This window comes from Callithrix jacchus, chromosome 8 (genome assembly GCF_049354715.1).
Source record: "Callithrix jacchus isolate 240 chromosome 8, calJac240_pri, whole genome shotgun sequence".
NCBI classification, from domain to species: domain Eukaryota; kingdom Metazoa; phylum Chordata; class Mammalia; order Primates; family Cebidae; genus Callithrix; species Callithrix jacchus.
The window spans coordinates 128477958-128500862 of NC_133509.1; the positions used below are offsets into that span (position 1 = coordinate 128477958).

General features: G+C 39.1%; 1 protein-coding gene across 50 annotated transcripts in view; it reads left to right on the forward strand.

Moving 5' to 3' along the window:
* Window positions 1-22905, forward strand: part of UNC79 (unc-79 subunit of NALCN channel complex) — a 287437-nt gene that overhangs the window by 226938 nt on the left and 37594 nt on the right. For all 50 annotated transcript variants that reach the window (XM_054240312.2, XM_078335677.1, XM_078335682.1 and 47 more), the window contains 5 exons: window positions 1112-1224; window positions 1310-1395; window positions 2523-2696; window positions 6163-6231; window positions 9479-9589. In XM_054240312.2, coding sequence (XP_054096287.2) covers window positions 1112-1224; window positions 1310-1395; window positions 2523-2696; window positions 6163-6231; window positions 9479-9589 — 553 coding nt within the window. The remainder of the gene's footprint in view (window positions 1-1111; window positions 1225-1309; window positions 1396-2522; window positions 2697-6162; window positions 6232-9478; window positions 9590-22905) is intronic.

Sequence of the window (22905 nt, forward strand, 5' to 3'; positions counted from 1 at the left end):
CTTTTTTGTGTCTAACTTCCTTTATTCAGCATGATGTTTTTGAGATTTATCCATGTTGCTGCTTTTGTTAGGAGTTTGTTTCCTTTTCAAGGCTGGATTGTATCCCATAGTTTGCTTTTTTATTTTCTTATTGAAAGACTTCTAGGTTGGTTGTTTTTGTTTGGGGCCTTTAAAAATAGAGCTATTGTCTGGCTGGGCGCAGTGGCTCACACCTATAATCCCAGCACTTTGGGAGGCTGAGGCGGGTGGATCACGAGGTCAAGAGATCGAGACCATCCTGGTCACTGAGGTGAAACCCCGTCTCTACTAAAAATACAAAAATTAGCTGGGCGTGGTGGCGCATGCCTGTAGTCCCAGCTACTCGGGAGGCTGAGGCAGGAAAATTGCTTGAACCCAGAAGGTGGAGGTTGCGATGAGCTGAGATAGTGCCATTGCACTCCAGTCTGGGTAACAAGAGCGAAACTCCGTCTCAAAAAAAAAAAAAAAAAAAAAAATAGAGCTATTGTCAACATTCTTATGAAGCCCTTTTTAAAACAAGTATTTTTATTTCTTTTGGGTAAGATATCTAGGGATGATATTGTTGGGTTACAGGATCGGTATATATTTAATTGTATAAGAAACTACTGGAACTTCTCTTAAAGTGGTTATGCCATTTTATATTACCATCCTCAATGGGTGAGACTTCTGCTTGTTTTGTATTCTTGCCCAACTTTGGCATTGTTGATCTTTTTAATTTTAGTCATTCTGGTGGGTGTGTTATGGCTATTTCATTATAGTTTTAATTTGCATTTCTCTATGCAGAAGGACTCTGTCCTACTGTGATCATGTGACCTTTGTACCTCTTCTCTTTGGGCCTTATAACCTTCATGAGTACATTATGGGACCTGGAACATATCTGGGACTACTCTGGCATTTCATGGTTCTCTCTTTCTAAAAAGTTATTGTTAGCAGTGATTAGCTTTGAGTAGAATATTTCATTTCACTGATGAACGTGACAGTGAGATATCTCATAAGGGGAATGGTATGCAGATGTTTGAATTCTAAGTGAATACCTAAACACATGCTCCCTGGCCCATGACCTCTTGCCTTTTCTTCCCCCATTCCACTCCAGCATGATGGTTCCTGGCAATGCAGCGGGGGTGGCCAAGCAGTTCTTGCGCTGCCTCTTCCATCAGCTGGCCCCCAACGGCATCTTCCCACAGCTGTTCCAAAGCACCATCAAAGGTAACTCACCCTTTGAGGATCCAGACGCCACAAATTTGGCTCGTCCGAGACGCTCAAACACTAAATATGATTGTTGACTTTCCAGATGGGACTTTTTTACGGACCTTAGCCTCGTCTCTGATGGACTTCAATGAGCTGAGCTCCATCGCGGCCCTCAGTCAGCTCCTGGAGGTGGGTTTCCTTTAGTGACACCCTAAGCCCCAGCCGAAACTCTAAGCCCCAGCACAACTGTGGGTTGTGTTTCTTTGAGTCATGCCCAGGGTACTACTGAGAAAGGATTTCAACGTTATTTAATTAAAAAATGAGATCTACAATTTTTGAATTGAAAATATATATTAAAAATTTTTAATGCTGAGGGCTGAGTGCAGTGGCTTATGCCTATAATCCCAGCACTTTGGGAGGCTGAGGCAGGAGGGTTGCTTGAGGCCAGGAGCTCAAGACCAGCCTGTGCAACATAGCAAGACCCCCATCTCTACAAAATAAAAGTAAAAAAAATTAGCCAGGGTGGTGGCACATGCCTGTAGTCCCAGATACTTAGGAGACTGAGAGGGGAGGATCATTTGAACTCAGGAGTTGGGGGCTCTTGTGAGCTGTGATCGCTACACTATGCTCCAAGTTGGGCAGTAGAAAGAGACCCCAACTCAAAAGAAAGATAATATAAAATGCTAAAATTTAAAATAACTTAAAATTTAAAAAGTTAATTAAGAAATAAAATTGCATAGAAAAGTGTCAGTTGGACATTGCTGCTTTGCATGGATTTACTCTTCCTTGAAACCGTCTCCATACCCCCAGCTAAGTCGTGACCTTGCCTCCACAGAATCACCCAGTTTTCCAAGGGCAGAGTGGTGGGTGGAGCTATGGGCACTGGATCAAGAGACATGGGTTTAAGTCTCAGCACTGCTGCAGGTCAGCGCTCATGGTTTGCTTGCGGGTGATGCTCACTGTTGGAAGGAAAGCTCCTGCTCCTGTAATTCAATGCTCAGTCTTTGTGCTGGGGATTATTTCCAGTGAGCTTCATTTATTGTTTTCTTAGCACCGAACCACAGTGGAACACCTTGGAAGCTGTTTCCTATTTCTTGCTCACATTTCACCTCTCACCAATTTCCCCCCTTAAGTTTGTCTGAACTTGTCAATTTTTCCTGATATTCCTCCAGTCTCTCGCAGGGATTGGCCTATGTAGTAGGCACTGAACACGTTTATAGCCTGAAGATATGACCTTTAAACTGACCTTCACCAAATAGCGCTATGCATTCCCGTGCTGTTTCAGCAGTTGATTGCCTATGCTTTTGTGTTTTTAGGGTCTAAATAACAAAAAGAATTTACCAGCAGGGGGTGCTATGATACGCTGTTTGGAAAACATTGCAACCTTCATGGAAGCTTTGCCTATGGATTCTCCTAGTAGCCTCTGGACCACAATCAGCAACCAGTTTCAAACATTTTTTGCCAAGCTGCCTTGTGTTTTACCTCTGAAGGTAAGCTGAGCCGAAGATTTCATTTTCAATTAATTTCTTACCATTTTCAGACCGTTTATTTACAGAGAACAACACAAGCAGCAGAGTCTTGGATGACTAATGTATAGCAAAGGACAGTGAGAAACCTCCGTCAGCCATGAGTGAGGAGGCTTATTTGGGTTGGTCTGTCCTCTCTTAGGGAATGACAGGAATGCAGAGTGAGCATTTTGCTCGCCGATTATGAATATGCATGTTTCCAGTTGATAAAAAAAAATCAGCCAGAAAGATATTAGTAGATGGTGTTTATCCAGCTATTTTTCTCTGGTAGATATTAAATAAATTGGTAAATAAATAGTTTTGTCCAAAAGCAGCCCAGACATATAAAGTTTCAATTTTAGAGAATTATCTAAAGGGAAGTGATTGCTATGTTTGTGAACGAAGCTATTTCTGCTTGACTGTTACCCTCTATACCATACCATCCCCAAGAATATACACACAATTACCTACCTGGAAATCTAGTGGCCCAAGGATCATTGAAAACCGGGGCCCAGTAAATGCAATTAAGAAGCCAATACTGTTAGAGCTGGAAGAAACCTAAAAAGATCATCCTTTCCAATGCTCTCATTTTCGAAATGAATTCTGCAAATTCAGAGAGGTAGTATAGCTTCTGGAAACAATGCAGTGATGGCAATGTGAAGATCAGAACAGAGGTTTTCTGACTCACAGTCCAGCGTCTGTTTCACTAACAGACTCCTTTTGCTCTTCTATGACAGGGGTGAGTTGAAGGCATTCATGTCTCTAGAGCAGGGTGTGGGGAGGTGGCTGGCAGTGGCATTGCTGGCTTTGGACCTGACCTGCACCATGAGGTTTTTTCGTGCTTTCTTTGTGCAGATTACAGAAGCATTTAACTGGCAACAAAATGAATCAGTCAGGGCATAGCGCTTCATGCCTGTAATCCCAACACTTTGAGAGGCAGAGATGGGAGGATCGCTTAAACCCAGGAGTTTGAGACCAGTCTGGGGAGCATGGCGAGACGTCATCTGTGTGAAAGATTTTAAAAACCACAGCCTAGGCAATATAGAGAGACTCTGTCTCTTAAAAAAAAAATAGCTGGATATGGTGGCACCTGTAGTCCAAGCTAATTGAGAGGCTGAGGTGGGCTCATTGCTTGAGCCCGGGAGGTTGAGGCTGCAGTGAGTCATGATTGCACCACTGTACTCTAGCCTGGATGACAGAGAGAGACTCTGTCTCAAAAATAAGTAAACAAATAGAGAATATTTGAAAATTAGCCAGGCATGATGGCATGCACCTGTTGTCCCAGCTACTTGGGAGGCTGAGGTGGGAAGATTGCTTGAGCCCGGGAAGTTGAGGTTGTAGTGAGCCATGTTTGTGCCACTGCACTCTAGCCGGGGCAACAGAGTGAGACTTTGTCTCAAAAATATAAAATAAAATAAAAATTAAAAAAATTCTGATAGAAAAACAAAAGAATCACTTGTTGATCTTACAAGTGAGGGTACATATTAGTAGCTCCACTTCTACAATGAGTATTATGTGTATGTAAGATATTTGATAAAGATTAACCACCTGTGATAATACATTTTTCCAAAGGGACAGATACTACTAATAGATCTACACGGTATAATTCAGGGACCCTTAGCTCAGCATGTGCCCCTTTGAGCTTGGAGTTACAGTGAGAAGCAGGAGTGCAGAGGAGGGATCTTTACCACCTCTTATAGTCTATGATCCTTGTTTACCCACAGATCTGGAGTAGCTGAATAAATCCAAGCAAGGAGGGTCAGTACTTTGAACTGTGTATCTGTATAGCCACTGTACATCGACACATAGGACACTGAGTGCACACATTTTAAGCACATGGAGCCTCCTAGGGCCCGAGAACCAATCAGGGCTTCACTGCTAAAGAGCTGCACATGCTAAGAGAAGGGATGGTATGAGGTATGGCAAATTTAAATGCCTGTGTGCTGATATGACTGTCAGAAGATTTCACTTGAGCACAGAAGAGTGACAGGTGTTGCCAGCTGTAAACAAGTGGCGTGCCCGATTTGTGACAATCAGCCCTGCCCATAGGACCCTGCCTGCAGGATTAATAAAGGAGATAAGATAATAAGCAGAATTGAGGCCCTTGGGAACTAGAATGTGCCAGTCCTTCTACGAGGTCAGAGGCTACTCACACCTGCTGATTGTTGTTCTGTGAGAATGCAGGCCCCAGGTTATCTGTCTTCCCTTTTTTTCACAAGATAACATTTTCTGATTTTTAAATCACTGTGGGGGCCTGATGAGCAGCCAGTTTTCAGCCTCTGGTTTAAAGTAATGTAAATGTCACATCAACTCTGATGAATATCGAGCAGATTAAATAGACCCCAGTGGTTACCTTAGAAGGCACTTGTGAAATACTTTCAGAATCTGTGTAAGAATTTGCCCCGCTAGGGCAGATCTGGGCACTGCCTCTGATCATCTTCTGCCTTTGTTTTTAATCTCTGGGGAAAATAATAAGCCACTGAAACCTTCCATAGTTTGTTTTCATCAGTTTATAGAAGCAGATCTGAAGTGTCAGTGTGCATCAGCGTCCCTGCCGGACTTGCTGAAACACAGCTTACTGGGCCTGATTCGGGAGTTTCTGATTCAGGAGGTGTGGGGCTTGAGGATTTGCATTCTAGCCTGTTTCCAGCTGCTGGTTCTGGGATTCCACTTGGAAAACCCCTGGCTTAGTTTGCACTGTCCTGAAGAGGTTAACGTATATGCACGTGGCTGCAGAAATGTAACCACAGCCTGCTATTGCGATCTGCTTATAAAGTGAAATCATATCATTGTTTATTCTTGCTGTAACATTTTCCCCCAATCCTAGTAAACTCAATTTTAAAAAGTACATTTTGATGTGGAATCTTGTCAATATAGAACTGGAACGGATGGGTAAGGCATGATTTTCTTTTGTAGAAATTTTACTGCATTTTCTCGGGTTTCTGTCACGTCACTTCATAGCAGAGAAAGGGCAGATAAAACTGGTTCTTACGTGGATTAACGGGTTTTGCAAATAGATCTAAGAAGCTTTTGTTTTCCCCCTAAAATGGCCTTTCACAAATAGGTGTATCTCTTTAGAGTTAGATACATTTAATATCTACCCAACAATTTCTGTTCATTGTGTATCCATCCATCCATCCACCCACCCATCCACACACCCACCCATCTCTCTATTCAACTGTCTATCTCATTAATTTTTAGGGCTATATCTTTGAAAATAGTTTAGGAGCTGCATTTAATTATTTAACATTGTATAATTGTTTAATTAAAATTGTTTTAACATGAGAATGATTTTTTTTTTCAACAAAGATATTAGGGCATGGGAAACTGTAAAGAAGCAGTCATATTTCAGATTTTTCCTTTTGCTAAAATAAATGTGTTCAGGACATATTGAAGCAAAAGGTGTATTAAGGTAAAAACTGATCTTTACTTTTTTCATATTTATTCACAGTGTTCGTTAGATTCCAGTTTGAGAATTATGATTTGCCTCTTGAAGATCCCCTCTACCAATGCTACAAGGGTATGTATGTTCAGAAAAACATAAGCAATTGGTTAGTTATTTTTTCACCTAAAGAGATAGGCTTGTAGCAATACTGAAGACATAATTATTGCATACTGAATGCTTCTCTTTCAGCCTCCTTCTCTCTCCTCCTGCTGGGTCAGTGCCTTGTATAAAGAGCTCTATCTAATACCTCACAAGGTCATGGTTTGTCATTGGTCCTGCTAGCCCTGGGCCATGCCCACCAATCCACCCCCAATGCTACTCACCAGGTGGTCCTTCTAAACCTGATCTTACTGTGTTGGTTCCTTGCTTTAAAAGCTCGGATAATGCCCCATTTCTTTCAGGATGATGCCCAGATTCCTTAATGTGGCATCTAACATGTTACTTCATAACTCTCCAGCCTACCTTTCCAATGTAATCTTTGGCTACGTGTCTCATTCATCCATTCCTCCTATCCACTTTCAAAATCAGCGTTATCATCATCAGTGAAACAACAGTCACTGTTTGCTATCATATGGCAGACATTTAGCTTAATGCTTCAGATATATAATCTTATTTAATTTAATACTTCCTTGCCTTTGCTTAGGCCATTTCCTTTGCCTGAAATGCTTTATGGCCTTGTTGGTGTGGTGAATTCCTTCTCATTCTTCAAGGTTCCATTTAATGAAAAAAGATGTTGATATTATCTGTAGCAACTTTCTCCTGTATCAGCTCCCACAGTATTTGATAGAGCTCTCTATAGTAGCACTTACATTGTCCTGAAGTGGTGCCAGGGAGACCACAAGCTTCAATAAGTTCTGCACCATGTGTCCTTCACTTTTGTCTTCCAAGCTCTATTGCTGGGCTGCATTCTACGCAGTGGTGCAATAGTTTGTGTTGCTATAACTTGTAATTACTGTGTAATATACCAATGATGCATGTATCCTGCAACTATTTAACTTGACTGTGCTTTCATAGACTCATGGTTTATGCTAGAAAGTTACAAAGATATCACTGGGTTCAGTCTGCTCATTTACAGATGAGGAAGTAGGCTCAGTGATATGAAGTGTCTTGACCAGGATCACACAGCTAGTTAGTAGAAGATTTGAGACTTGGACATAGGTCTTTTGGGGCCATATTGCCCCATAATTATGCTGCTTTTTTAGATACAAGAGCAAGTTTCCATATAGGCTTGAATTCAGGCTTCTCTTTTTGACCAATAAGGATACATTATGTGCAACATGAGACATTCCCGTTCCATTGTTCCCGTTCTATTGTCATATATATATATATATATATATATATATTTTGTTTTTTTTTTAGATGGAGTCTTGCTCTGTTGCCCAGGCTGGAGTGCAGTGGCGTCATGTTGGCTCACTGCAGCCTCCACCTCCCAGGTTCAAGCAATTCTCCCTGCCTTAGCCTTCCAAGTAGTTGAGACTGCAGGCATGTGCCACAATGCCTGGCTAATTTTTGTATTTTTAGTAGAGCTAGGGTTTCACCATGTTGGCCAGGCTGATTTCGAACTCCTGACCTCAAGTGATCTGCCTACATTGGCCTCCCAAAGTGCTGAGATGACAGGCATGAGCCACCATACCTGACCTCAAGGCAATGGCATTTATATGGAGCAAAGAATAATGAATCATTAGGACTATTTTTGTGAGTTTCTTTAAGATGTTCTATATGGGAAGCATCACATAGATTTCTGTGGGGAATATAAATAAGTAAAAAACATAATTCCTATCTTCAAGGGCAACTAATACAGAGTGCATTCATTTTCGTATCAATAAGAAAAAAGAACCTCAAATATGCTCATATCCTTTGATTTAGTCATTCTTTTTCTGGGAATCTAAGGAAGAAAATGCAAATGCTAATTTCATGTAAAATATATTTATTGGGGTATTATTTATAGTAAAATGTGGCTTTGTGGCCATTAAAATGGACGATTACAAAGAATTAAATGGCACTGGGAATTTCTTAAGTTAATAAAAAACAAAATATAAGATCATATGTGTGTAATATTCCCACTGAGTATCGAAATGTAATCACGAGGCGGTAGGACTCTGGATGATTTTTATTTCCTCATCTGTCCTTTCCTACGTATCTTGAGTTTGATATTGAACATCTATTACTTTTGAAAACCAGGTAGCAAGCACTGTAGATATTGAGAAGTAGTGGAAATCATGGCGTGGAAGTGTTTTGGAGTCCAGTTAAAATCCTGTCTTCTCTGCAGAACAATTCTTCCTCTGGAAAATTGCCCTGGAACTTGGCTTTGAATTCTACTTCATACCTGTATGGCCTTAGGCAGATTGCTTGTCTACTTAATTGCCTAAGCTGCAGAGTAGGAACAGATACTAAAGCTTCAGAAGGTTAATAATGAAGATCATAGCTAACACCGATGGAGAGCTTACTGGTACCAAGTGCTTTACGTATATTACTTTAATTCTCATAATTTGCACCCTAATGAGGTGGAAGTCATTATTATACCCATTTTACAGAAGAGAAAACCAAGTTCCAGAGAGATTAAATCACTTATTCAAGGTCATGGTAAGCTAGAGTGTGAAATGCCTTGTGTCAGAATTTAGTGCTTATGTCATTACCTATATTATAACACACTGTCTCCTGGGATAGTTATGAGAAATTTGAATAAGATAAACTATGTGAAAGCATCCATCTGACACTCCATAAGTACTCCATAAATATTTCTGAATGACTTAAGAAAGCATATAGAACTAAAACTCACCCTTTGTGAGTAGGATTCAGGGGGAGAAACTGAAACAGACTATGCCTTCCTGATAAACATTGGCAGCAGGCTGAGTTGTGATGAATTTTATCTAAGTTATAGTACTTTAGTTCTAACACACAAGGATGGTTTGTACTACTTAACCCAGAAGACAGGCTTCCAGATCTGAATATAATGAACTCATAAACACTTAAATGTTTTGAAAATAAAGTGGAAGATCCTATTGCAAACCTCACACTCTTGATTGCTCAGGGTGGACGTGAAGACAGGGTTGTAGTTATGTAAGTTTATAAATGATGCCACATGGAAAAATGAATGTCTTTTTGAGCAATGAAATGATTTGATCCTGTTCTTTGAGCCCTTGACTGAGGTGCAGTTCTGTTTTTATTAGACCAACGGGATTGCTACAGGAGCCACCTGGTAACAGATTTTTAAATTAATAAAAAGTGATTCCATTAGTTAAAGTATCCTAAGACTTTAATACTTTTTTTTTTCAATGAAGTGATCAGCAATTGACTTTGTTTGGCCCCAATCTCATTGCAGAGTTTGTTGGAACCATTTTCAAAACTGCTCAGCTTTGTAATTCAGAATGCTGTCTTCACTCTGGCCTACCTGGTGGAGCTGTGTGGCTTATGTTACCGAGCTTTCACTAAGGTAAGCAAGCTTCCATATTGTGTTCCTGTGAAACTGAAAACTGGCAGAAATATATTCTTTTGAATCAGTGTCAAGTCCCTTTTAGGTCAGTTGCTTCCATATAGTTAAAAATGAGTAATTCTATTGAGGTCTAATAAATATCATGGTGAGGAAACACTTTAAACACACACACACACACACACACACGCACACACACCCACACACACACACACACACACACAGTCTAAAATATGCACATATGCAGGTTTGGAGAACTGATGGTCATGTGGTTAGAACAGAAGTGGTATTTTTGAATAAAAAGAGCCAATGGTTGACATGACGCCTTAAGGTCCTTTTCAAGTTCACCTTTCCTGCTTTATTTTTCTCTGTATGGTATATAGTTTATTGATTTGTTATGTTTATTGTCTGTTCTCCCCTACTAGAATGGAAGCTCTGTGGAGATAGGGATTTCTGTTTTGTTTATTTTTATACCCCAAATAGAAAAATACCAGCTTGTCATTTGTAAAAGCCTTTGAAGGGCTCCTTAATTCTCATCATTTGTCTATCTCTCTAGGTCTGAGTTCTTGGCCTCTGATTGGAATCTCATCTTTTGTCATCTTGCCTTAATAATGCCTTCTCTATTGCATTAGCTGTAGCTCCCGGACCCACTACTGAGAAAGTGGAAAAGTACTGCTTGCCCAGTGGCAGTAGCAGCCTTGGGGAGCTGCTAGATGCTGTCCAAAGAAAAGCAGAAGGCAGGGCAAATTGGGAGCATTTCTGTCCTCAAGAACAATGTACAAATGTTACCCTTTCAATTTCTCAGTCTTCCAAGTTTGTTTTCAATGGGTCTCAGTTTCTGTTGTTCTCTCCTGAACATTCAGAATGTCTCTTATTCATGTTGTCCATTTCTATAAGCCCTTTATTTTATACTAAGGCTTTGATTCTGTTTAAAGCATTCTTGTTCCTTTTCTTACCAACTTGTGTCCATTCTGCCATGTTAAGTGTTCCATGGTAATCTTTTCTTTGTTTTTTTCTGGTTAGAAACTATTTATTACTGTGCCTGGAGCAATATGTTTTCTAACTACCAAGATGGTCAGCATTTTTTTCTTCTTGTAGAATCTTCTTGAAAGATAACTTCTTTCTTCTCTTTCACTTCACAAAGTAGATCTTTTCAGCACCAAAATGATTTTCTATTTCTAGAAACCATTTGATTTCTTCATTGTCTTTATGTTTAATTTGTTTAAATTATACCTTTTTGGGGGAAGAATCATGATGAGTTTATACTTTCTATGTTGTACACTATAGGTATTAATTACAGGGGACCTTCTAGAATTTGAATTCAAGATAATTCTTCGTTTTGAATTCAAGATATTCATTGCACAATGATATCTCCTCATAATCCATCATAACTTTAGTGGTCTCTTCCCATTATTATCTACCCTTTTTCATTCCAATACAAGATGATGATTACTTGTAGAAAGCTTCAGTCCAAGGTGTTCCTACCTTCCTCACAGACAATAAGAAACTTAATAAATAGTTTAAAAATAGCAGTAGCTAATTGAGCTGTCTCTCTTATATAATCGAAAGAAAAGGCACAAAAAGGTAAGAGCTGTGTAGACTTCCCTTTCTAGCAATCTGGTAGTCTAGATACACTGAAAACCATCCCACTTAAAATACTAGAAGTGCTGGATGAAATGTAATAATGGTGATTTTTAATTTAGAGCTAACTTTATAAGAATGAAAGGAGCAAAAATGAAGTAGGATTGAGAACCAGAGTGGTAAGCATATAAGTAGTCCTGTGGTGGGGGTGTTGCTTGTCTCAGTGACTTAGGGGCTAGAGTTTTTTTTTTTTGAGACAGAGTCTCACTCTATCACCAGTCTGGAGTGCAGTGGCGCGATCCTGGCCCACTGCAACTTTCTTTTTCAGGTTTCAGGCAATTCTCCTGCCTCAGCCTCCCAAGTAGCTGGAAGTACAGGCACGTACCACCACACCCAGCTAATATTTTGTATTTTTAGTAAAGATGGGGTTTCACCATGTTGACCAGAATGGTCTTGATCTCTTGACCTTGTGATCCACCTGCCTCAGCCTCCCAAAGTGCTGGATTACAGGAGTGAGCCACAATGCCAGGCCAGGGCTAGAGTTTTAAAACTCTACGAGGAGTATTTTTCCTTGTATAAAAGCCTCATACAAGGAAAGGAGATGACGTCTCGAGACTATCCAGGCAGGGAGTTGGAGCTGAGTTATTCCTAGCAAAAGATCAGAACCCTTGAAAGGCTATACACTTGGTAAAAGGGTGATTTGGAAAGATTACATTCTTATATAGAGGTGACAAAGAATGGTATCTGTCTCAGTTTGGGAACTGGGAGAAAGATTTATAGTCTCCCTTGAGAATTAGTAAATGGGGGCCTATCTTGGAACAGGTTTAGAGTTTGAATTTATAATACCTGCATGCTCTTGGAACTCCCAAGCTGAAGAGTCAAATAACATTAGTGCTGAGCAAATAATAACCTTGAAATATCTGGCAGAAGCAAGATCACCCCAAACCTCTCTGGAGGAGTATGTCTCCAACCTAGGCCCAGCACAATTCCTGTAGTTAAAATCCTGATGAACATGAGCTGATGATAATCTAAAATTACAAAACAAATGAAGAAATAACCCACCTTGATATAGATTAGGAAAGTCAACAAGTAGCAAGACCATTTCCCACAAGAACTTTCAATATTAAAACTATGTGATAGTCTATAAATGTTATATATACATATAATATCATAAAAAAGACAATATATAAGTAATTATACTTTAAATGATATGCATATGAAGATTATATATAAATATTAAAATATTATAAAAATATAAATATATACATGACTATACTTTAAATGATAAGCATATGAAAAACAAATAAAATAATAGAATAGATTTAGTCATTTAAATAAAAAGATGAACCAGACAGATTTAAACAAAGTAGAAATTCTAGAAATGAAAAACAATCACTGACATAAAAAACTTAATGGATAGATTAGTAAATTAGACACAGCCAAAGAGAGAATTGATGAAATGGAAAATAGATCAGAAAATATTACCTAGAATGCAGAAGAGAGAGATAAAGAGATGAATATAAAGAGAAATTCTAATACATGTCTAATAAATACTTCAGATAAGGGAAATAGGCTTTTTATCAATTCTAGAATTGCTGAAAATAATTAATTTTTGGATTCAGGAAACACAATGAGCCCTAAAAGTATTTTAAATAAAGTTTTACCTGATCATGCCATAGTATACATGAGTAGGTATAACTTGTTGGAACAGCCAAGACAAAGAAAATATTTTAAGAACAACTATGGGAAAAGACACTCTAAAAACACCCTGAAGAACAACCAAGGGAAAAGACAGGCAATAAACTTCAACAGCACAATAGAAGGCAGAAGATAATTGGAAAAATAAAAGTCTTAAAATGATAAGAAAAAAGAACTATTTACCTGGAATTCTCTACCAGCTAAGCTATCCTTCAAGAGTGAAGGTTAAATAAATATTCTATCAGGAAAATAAGAAAGTTTCTAATAGATTCTTACTGAAACAACTACTAAAAGATATAAGAAGGAAAGTGAACCAAGAAGGAAGGAGTGAAAGGTGTGAAGGAATGATGCTCAAATAAGTTGGTAAAATATGAAAATCTAAGTAATCATTGACAATATGAAGAATTAATAATAATGTTAATCAGATGGGCTTAAAAACAACACTAAAATACTAGAAAATAGTACTCTGTAAGGGGTGTGTGTGTGTGTGTGTGTGTGTGTGTGTGGTTGCAGACTGGAGTTAAAGCATTCTATATATTATACACAAGAAGGGCAGAGATAATGAATAACTTTAAACTCTTAAGAATACATGTAGACATTTTAAGTGTAAACTCCAAAAGGCAGAAATATAATGTATAAGTTCCAAACAGAGAGTAAAACAAGAATAAAAATTCAATCAAGCCAAAAAGAGTATCATAGAACAAGCTGTAATAAGCACACATAAGATGATAGAATCACAATAAATATAAGTTTACTAGACTCACTAGGGATTGTCTGATTGATTTTTAAAAATTGAGCTACATCTAAAATATGTCTAAAGACACCAAGAAAGTTTAAAAGAAAAGGTTAAAAAAAGATACCAGACAAGTACTAATGAAAAGAAAGCTGAAATCAGTCCATTGATTTTAAGTTGAAAAGCATTATTATAAAGAAAATTACCATATATTGATAAAGGGAGCAATTCACCAGGATAATGTGCAATTCTAAAATTCCACAGAGCTAATAACATAGTCTCCAAATATAGAAAACAAAATATAATATGCTTACAAAGATAAATTGATAAATTCACAGTCATACAGGGAGATTTTTAATGATCTCTTTCAGTTATGGATAGATCAAGCAGATAAAACATACAGTAGATTCAAACAATACAGTGAGCAAAGTAGCTGCAATAGTCATGAAAAGAATCTCGAATCAACCAATTTTAGAATATATTTTAAAATATGGAAGATTTTAAAATGTGGAACAGATAGTAGGCAATAAATGAAGCCTTAACACATACTGGAGAGTCAGTTTCAAGGAGCGCAAGTTCTTTAATCACAATGCAATTAAGTTATAAATCCATAACAAAACCATCACTGCATATAGATGTTTAAGGGTGGCCTGAGCAAGCCTCCACATCTAAGGGGACACCATTCACATCTTAAATGTATTAAATTTTGTTGAGTATTGAGGCAAGTGTAGAGATTTGGGGCTTCCTGCTTAAGTCCTAGAGCAGCTGGAGGAGGCATTCCCTGTATAAAGCCACATCAGCTCAGGGCCCTGCAGACATGGAGAGAAGTATACATGCACACATCATTGGCACACACAGATGTACATGGCTGTGCCCTGGCCCAGCTATACCCAGGAGATTCTTCTCTTGACCACCTCCTATTGTCAGATGTCAGATTTTTGTCCCCCCACCAGATTCTGACCCAGTCACTTTTCCTAAAACTCCTATCATTGTTCAGGTTTTGCAGTCATATATATTTGTGTGTGTGTGTATCTGCACTTTTTCCAATTCATAAAATGAAGCTGTATGGGTTAATGGTATCTGGGACTTTTTGTATTTGGAAATTTAAAATATGCTTTTTTTAAAAATTGTACTTTAAGCCCTAGAGTACATGTGCACATCCTGCAGGGTTGTTGCGTAGGTACACACATGCCTGGTGGTTTGCAGTCTCTGTCCCCCCATCGCTTACATCAAGCATTTCTCCCAGTGTTTTTTCTTTTAAATAATTCATAGATCAAAGGAAATATGAGAATTTAGAAAAATATTTAGAACTAAACAATTGTAAGACCATTACATTCTAAAACCTGAAAGATATAGCTGCATAGAAATGTAACTTAAATAATTAGAAAAGAAGAAAAACTAAATGAGCTAAAAACCATAAATTTGTTAAAATAAGAATAGCAGAGTAACCACAACAAAATTTTAAAAAAGGAAACAGTAAAGATAAGAGCAGAAATTAATGAAATAGACAACAGTTATACCAGGGCAACATAATGAGATTCTGTCTCTACAGAAAAGTAAAACAATGAGCTGTATACACCTGTAGTCCGAGCTACTCTGGAGGCTGAGGTGTGAGGACTGCTTAAACCCAGGAGTTTGAGTCTGTCATGAGCTATGATTGCACCAAGTATACTCCAGGCTTGATGACAGAGCAAGACCCTTCCTTCTTCTTTGAAAAAAAAAAAAAAAAAGAAGGAATGAAGGAGGGAGAGAAGAAGGAAAGGAAGAAAGGGAGGAATGAAGGAGGGAGAGAAGGAAGGAGAAAGGAAGGAAGGAAAACATAGATTCAATGGAAGACCAATACAACAGAAAGTGGGCTTTTTTTTTTTGAGATGGAGTTTCGCTGTTGTTACCCAGACTGGAGTGCAACGGCACGATCTCGGCTCACCGCAACCTCCACCTCCTGGGTTCAAGCAATTCTCCTGCCTCAGCCTCCCGAATAGCTGGGACTACAGGCGCGCACCACCATGCCCAGCTAATTTTTGTATTTTTAGGAGAGACGGGGTTTCACCTTGTTGACCAGGATGGTCTCGATCTCTTGACCTCGTGATCCACCCGCCTCAGCCTCCCAAAGTGCTGGGATTATAGGCGTGAGCCACTGCATCCGGCCAGCTTTTTGATTAGACTAATAAAATAGAGAAACCCTTGGCAAGACTGATTAAGCAAACCAGATAAAAGACACTGATAAAGAATATCAGCAATGAAAAGGGGAACATAACTGCAGACATTAGAGATTGAAGAATGAACAACTTTATGCCAGTAAATTTGAAATCTTGGGCAGTATAGGCAACTTTCTAGAAATATATAATGTAGAACATCCAGGAAAAAAGAAAAAGAAATAACTGACTAGACTTAGATGTTTGAAAAATGGAATCAATAGTTAAAAACCTACCCTCAAAAACTATTCCAGCTTTACAGACAACTTCTACTAAACATTTAAGAACTGATTGAATGCTTCTTTATACAAACTAATAGAATATAAAAAAGGGAACACTTCTCAACACATTTTATGAGGCCAGTAGAATTTTGATATCAACCAGAGAAGGACAATAAGGGGAAGGGAAATTATTGGTGACTATCCTTCATAGATGTAAAACTTTTGAATGAATAATAGCAAATCAATGCATTAAAAATAGGGCCTCATGATATAGTTGGAAATTTCTTGAAATATAAAAATGTTTAAATATTAGAACATCTATAAATATCACCATGTTACCAGATTAAAGGAGAAAACCTTTTAATCATTATTCAGCAGGTACAAGAAAATTATTTTTTATAATTCAGTAGTCATCATAAACTCTTATCAAACTAGGAATAAAAGGGAAATTTCTTAACTTCACAAAGCGGGTCTACCAGAAGCATCTAGCCAGCATTATGTTTAATGGTGAAATGCTTAGTCATCCCTTTAAAATCATAAATAAGACAAGAAAGCCTGTCATCACTGGTTCTATTTATCATGGTGCTGCAGGTACCATTCAGTTCTGCAAGACAGGAAGAAGAAATCAAATGTATAAGAATTAGAAAGAACAAATGCAGCCGGGCGCAGTGGCTCACGCCTGTAATCCCAGCACTTTGGGAGGCCGAGGCGTGTGGATCACGAGGTCAAGAGATCGAGACCATCCTAGTCAACAAGGTGAAACTCCGTCTCTACTAAAAAATACAAAAATTACCTGGGCATGGTGGCTCGTGCCTGTAATCCCAGCTACTTGAGAGGCTGAGGCAGGAGAATTACTTGAACCCAGAAGGTGGAGGTTGTGGTGAGCCAAGATCATGCCATTGCACTCCAGCCTGGGTAACAACAGCAAAACTCCGTCTCAAAAAAAAAAAAAAAAAAAAAAAGAAAGAAAGAAAGAAAAAATGCAACTCTCATTTTTCATAGGTGATATGATTACAAATGAACCAAAGGGAATCTATAGACACCTTTTCAGAATCTACAAGAGAGCTCAGCAAGGATGCTGGATACAAATGGATATCCAGAAATCACCAAATTTTAATATTCAACTACAGATGATTATAAAACATTTTTAAAATGTCATTAATTGTGGTGACAAAGAAATGAATCTAATAAAAATGTGCAATGGCTGGGTGTGGTGGCTTATGCCTATAATCCTAGCACTTTAGAAAGCCAAGGTGGGAAGATCATTTGAGCCCAGGAGCCTGAGACCAGCCTGGGAAACAAGGCGAGACTCCATCTCTATTAAAAAAAAAAAAAATTAGGCTGGCCAAAGTGGCTCATGCCTATAATCCTTGCAGTTTGGGAGGTGGAGGTGGATGGATTGTCTGAGCTCAGGAGTTTGAGTTCAGCCTGGGAAACATAGTAAAACACTGTTTACACTAAAATACAAAAAATTAGCTGGGTGTGGTGGCAATACCTGTAGTCCCAGCTTCTTGGGAGGCTGAGGTGGGAGAATCGCTTGAGTCTGGGGGTTTGAGGCTGCAGTGAGCTTTCAGAGGCAACAGTGAGAACATTGTCTCACAAAGAAAAGGCTGTGCAAGAACTTTATAGAGATAACCAGACATTTTACTGAAGAATATTGCAGAATGTTAAATAAATGGAAAGAGATTTTATGTTCATGGATGAAGACCCAGAATAGTAAAAACAGGTAATTCTCCCAGAATAAACTATAGGTTTAGTATAATTACAATTAAAATTCTAAATTTTCTCTTCTGATGGTGGTGAACAAGATAATTTGAATCTGTTTTCTGTTAGTTTAAAAAGTAAAAAAAAAAAAAAAAAAAAGGTGAAAAAACATTTTCTGAAAACTTCTTCAAAATGCTAACTATGTAGAGAAGGGTCATGAGGCTAAGATCAGGGGAAGCCCAGACATGCAGAGCTGTGAGCCCAGCACTGATGGCCATTTTCACTCTGGGAGTGTTTGTCAATCTAGATGTGACTGAGATACTTCAGTTTTAGAAGCCACATGAGGCCAGAGGGACAAAAATCGGAATCCAGAACCTACCAAGAATGGAGACCCTGATACCACGCCTCCTGACCCACATTTTTGGCTTGGACCACAAAGTAAAAACAGTCCCATAGTACCTTTCTTCATGTGGACATAGCTCAGTGCTAAGCCTTGTGGTAGCCCAGGGTAAAATATTACATGCCTTATATGTGTATTAAGGTAACCCTGCACCTGGGCAACATGGCATAACCTCATCTCTATAAAAAATAAAAATAAAAATAATTAGCTGGGCATGGTAGCACATGCCTGTAGTTCCAGCTGCTCCAAAGGCTAAGGTGGAAGGATCGCTTGAGCCCAGGAGGTCAAGGCTACAGTGAGCCATGATTGCGCCCTAACACTGAACAAACAGAAAGCTCTTCGAAGGAAGATAACATTTCAGGCTGCAAATCATTTCTGCAAATATGTTCCTAACAAAGCATCCAGCACACAATCAGAGATAACCAGACACACAAGGAGGCAAGATACAATGAGTGAAAATAAATAGGAAGAAAAGACAGCCCCACAGGGACTCTACTTATTTGATTCTGAAAGGACCAAGGCAGGACACACAGGGCTTCTGATACATTTGCAATGTGCTGTTGTTTGCCTTGGTGGTGATTACATGAGTGTTCACTCCATCTTCTGAGAGTGGAAAAACTCAAACTCAAACCACGGTTTTCCTCTGCTCTCAAAGTCATCAATGCCCAAGACTTCTGTGATCAAATATGTGGAGATTTCTCCCCACCGAAAAGCAAGCAATGGATTCTGCAGAATGGATACAGTTCTGCTCTGACACTGCTTACCTGGAGATAACATCAGAACCCACGGGTTGAGGTCTCAGCCCTCGAGACTGTCCTCCAGCCCCCACCTTCAGTTGCCAATTGCAAGCTTCTGTTGTTTTACCTGTGCTTTTGTCTAACTGGTTATAAATTAGAGATCCTGAGCTTTCCTCTTTGGGCTCAATTAATTTGGTAGAGCAGCTCACAGAAGTCAGAAAAACACTTACTTAACATTTCATTTACCAATTTATTATAAAGGATATTACAAAGAATACAGATGAAGAGATGCATAAGGCAAGGCAATGGGAAGCGGCACAGAGCTTTCATGCCTTCTCCAGGCATGCCACCTTCCAGGAACTCCCCATGCGTTGAGCTATCCAGAAACTCTCCAAACCTGTTTCTTTTGGGTTTTGATGGAGGCTTCATTATGTAGCCATGACAATTGGTGATCAACCCAGCTGTCAGCCCATCTCCCTTCTATAAAGGTTGAGGGGTGGGGCTGATAGTCTCAACTCTCTAATTGTGCCTTGATCTTTCAGGTGATCAGTCCTCTTCCTAAAGCTACCTAGGCTGCCAGCCATCAGTCAACTCATTAGCATGCAAAAAGACATCAGTTTGGAGGCCTAAGGATTTTAGGAGTTGTATGTCAGATACAGGATCAAAGATCAAATATATATTTTATAGCATCACATCCTCTGAATCCATTTAACTGTATGCTTATATTTTATGTACTTTTCTGCACATGTGTTATATTCAACAGTAGAAAAAGCTTACAAAATTGAAACCAATTCAACATTTCATCAATAGGAGGACTGATCAATTAATCTTGGTATATTCATACAATAATATATTGTTAGATTGTTGAGTTGAGAAAACCAGAGCTGCATATATCAATAAGGACTAATTTCAAAAATATAATGCAGTGAGTAATTACAAGTTGTGGAAAGATATGCACAGTGAAAATTGCAGAAAGTTAAAAAATGCAAAACAATATTATACATTATAATGGAGACATACATATGTAGCTAAAGTGTAAAAACTTATATAAAGTAATAAGCACCAGATTCAGAATAGTGGCCACATCAAAGAAGAGAGAAAGGAAGAAAGAAAAGAATACTTGTATAGGTAGCTTCAGCTGTTTCTGTGATGTTTATTATTAAAAAGGGATGAATCACCTTTGTACAAGGGACTAATCCAGAATATACAAGGAACTCTAACAACTCAACAGTAAAAAACCAGAAAACAAATGTAAATAATCCCACTAAATAAATAATCCCACTAAGTAAATAATCCCACTAAAAAGTGGGCAAAGGACCTAAATAAACATTTCTCAAAAGAAGACATTCAAATGGCCAACAGGCATATGAAAAAATGCTCAACATCACTAATCATGAGGGAAATGAAAGTCAAAACCACAATAAGATATAATCTTACCCCAGTTAGAATGGCTATTATCAAAAAGACAAAAAATAACAGATCCTGGTGAGGATATTGAGAAAGGGGAACTCTTGTGCCCTGTTGGTAGACATTTAAATTATAAAGCCACTATAGGAAATAGTATGGATATTTCTCAAAACACTAAAAAGAACTGTCCTATGATTCAACAATGCCACTACTTGGTATTTATCCAAATGAGAAGAAATCAGTATATCAAAAGGATACCTGCACTCCCATGTTTACTGCGGCACTATTCACAACAGCAAAATGTGGAGTCAACCTCAGTGTCTATCAGTGGACAAATGGGTAAAGAAATGTGACATGTATACACAATGAATTACTATTCAGCCATTAAAAAAGATTGAAATCATGTCATTTGCAGCAACAGGGATGGAACTGGACTTTATTATGTTAAGTGAAATAAACCAGGCACAGAAAGACAAATATCATATGTTCTCACTCATATGTGGATGCTAAAAAAATTGATTTCATGGAGGTAGAGAGTGGAAGGATAGATACCGGAGGCTGGGAATGGAGTGTAGGGGAGAATGGAGAGGGCTGGTTCATGGGTACAAACATACAGTTAGATAGAAGACATGAGTTCTGATGGTCAATAGCAGAGTAGGGTGACCAGAGCTAACAGCAGTATATTATACACTTCGAAATGCTGCAAGCGTGGACTTGAAATGTTCCCAACACATGGAGATGATAAATACTCGGCCGGGTGCGGTGGCTCAAGCCTGTAATCCCAGCACTTTGGGAGGCTGAGGCGGGTGGATCACGAGGTCAAGAGATCAAGACCATCCTGGTCAACATGGTGAAACCCCATCTCTACTACAGATACAAAAAATTAGCTGGGCATGGTGGCACGTGTCTGTAATCCCAGCTACTCAGGAGGCTGAGGTGGGAGAATTGCCTGAACCCAGGAGGCGGAGGTTGTGGTGAGCTGAGATCGCGCCATTGCACTCCAGCCTGGGTAACAAGAGCAAAACTCCGTCTCAAAAAAAAAAAAATAAATGATAAATACTCAAGATGGGAGCCTGAGGCCTGAGACTGCCTCTCTCATACCTGCCTGAAATGGGCTCACAGATGTGATGTGAGGTAGGGGTGGGGATCTGTGAGCCGATGCAAGTGGCCTCTTGAGAGCTCCATTATAGGTGGCTGGAGCCACCTATAGGTAGAATAAGGGCTTCCTTCCTCCTAAAGACAGCTTTCCAAATTGAGGCATTCATGGGGATCAATGGAAATGAAATTACCTTGTGATGACTCATCTCTTCAGAGCAGGGGAGAGAGCTGGGGTAGTGGGAGAAGGTAGAATTGAAATTGAGTGGAACTAACTCACTACCTTGTCTCCAAAGGTATCTTGCCCTCCTCATCTTTTCCCTATTTAAAAGTCAAAAATGCCTTCCTGCTTTTAAGAAAGGAGCTTTAGCAGCTATGCAGACCAAATTTTCTATGGTTCTAATAGTAGTGAGGGGAATGGGAGAGCAAGACAGTTTGCACATCTCCTCCTGAAGATGTTACAAATTTGTACCACTAACTAGACACCTTTTTCCTCCCCATCATCCTCCCATTCCCCTGCAGACGGGCAGCGGGCAACGTAGCCAGACCAGCTCCATCCCGCAGAAGCCCCAGACCAACAAGTCTGCCTACAACAGCTACAGCTGGGGGGCCAACTGAGGCCCTGACCCTCTTCTCCCGGTCCCATCTTCTGAGAGGGCTTCTCAGCCTGGAAACTATGGAAACAGCATCAAAGAGAAAGGAATGTGGGGGGTTTCCGCTGCCCCCCCACCCCCAGCGGCCCACCCCATGCCTCAGCTTCATGTCTGTCCCATTCCTATACCGTCCCCACCCTGTTGTATGTATTATAGGATTTGTATTTTCTCCTTTTTTCCCCCTTCCTTTCCTTCGCCCCTCTTGCATTCAAGATTATGAAACTTTGCTGTGGGCCCTGCGCTTCCTTTGCTTCCTCCTGTTCACCCTGGTGGTGTACGGATGAGGTGGGGAGGTGGGACCCCCAAATATATATCAGCCCAACAGCCCTAAGTCTCCTTTATTATTAGGACAACAACAATAACAACAACAACAAAAAAATGGCGTCATGAATATGAACAGCATTGTCAGATGAATTAGTTGAAGTGGGTTTTTTTTTCCTTTTTTTTTTTTTTGTACTGTGTCCTCAAATTTAATGGATTAATGTGTCTTGTATATATAAAAAGAAAACCTCTAAAAAAAAAAAAATACTCAAGATGATGAATAACCTAAATACTCTGACTTGATCACTACACAGTGTGCATGCAACGAAATATCACATGTACCCCATAAATATGTACAAATATGTGTGAATTTAAGAAAGAATGAAAGAAGGTAGGATTCCAAAAAAAGGATGAATCAAATAAAGCGAAACGATGTGATCTGACAAAGATGGGTGGTAGGTGCACACACTATTCCACTGTCTCCAGTTTTCTAGATGCTTGAAATAGTCCATTTCAGACATAAGTTCCTTGGAGAGGTCACAGAATACTTTGAAGAGTTGTATATGTTTCTCTCTAAATCATTTTGTATTGAAAAAATACTTTCAGACTGATTTAATTGCTGCAGTTCTTGGAA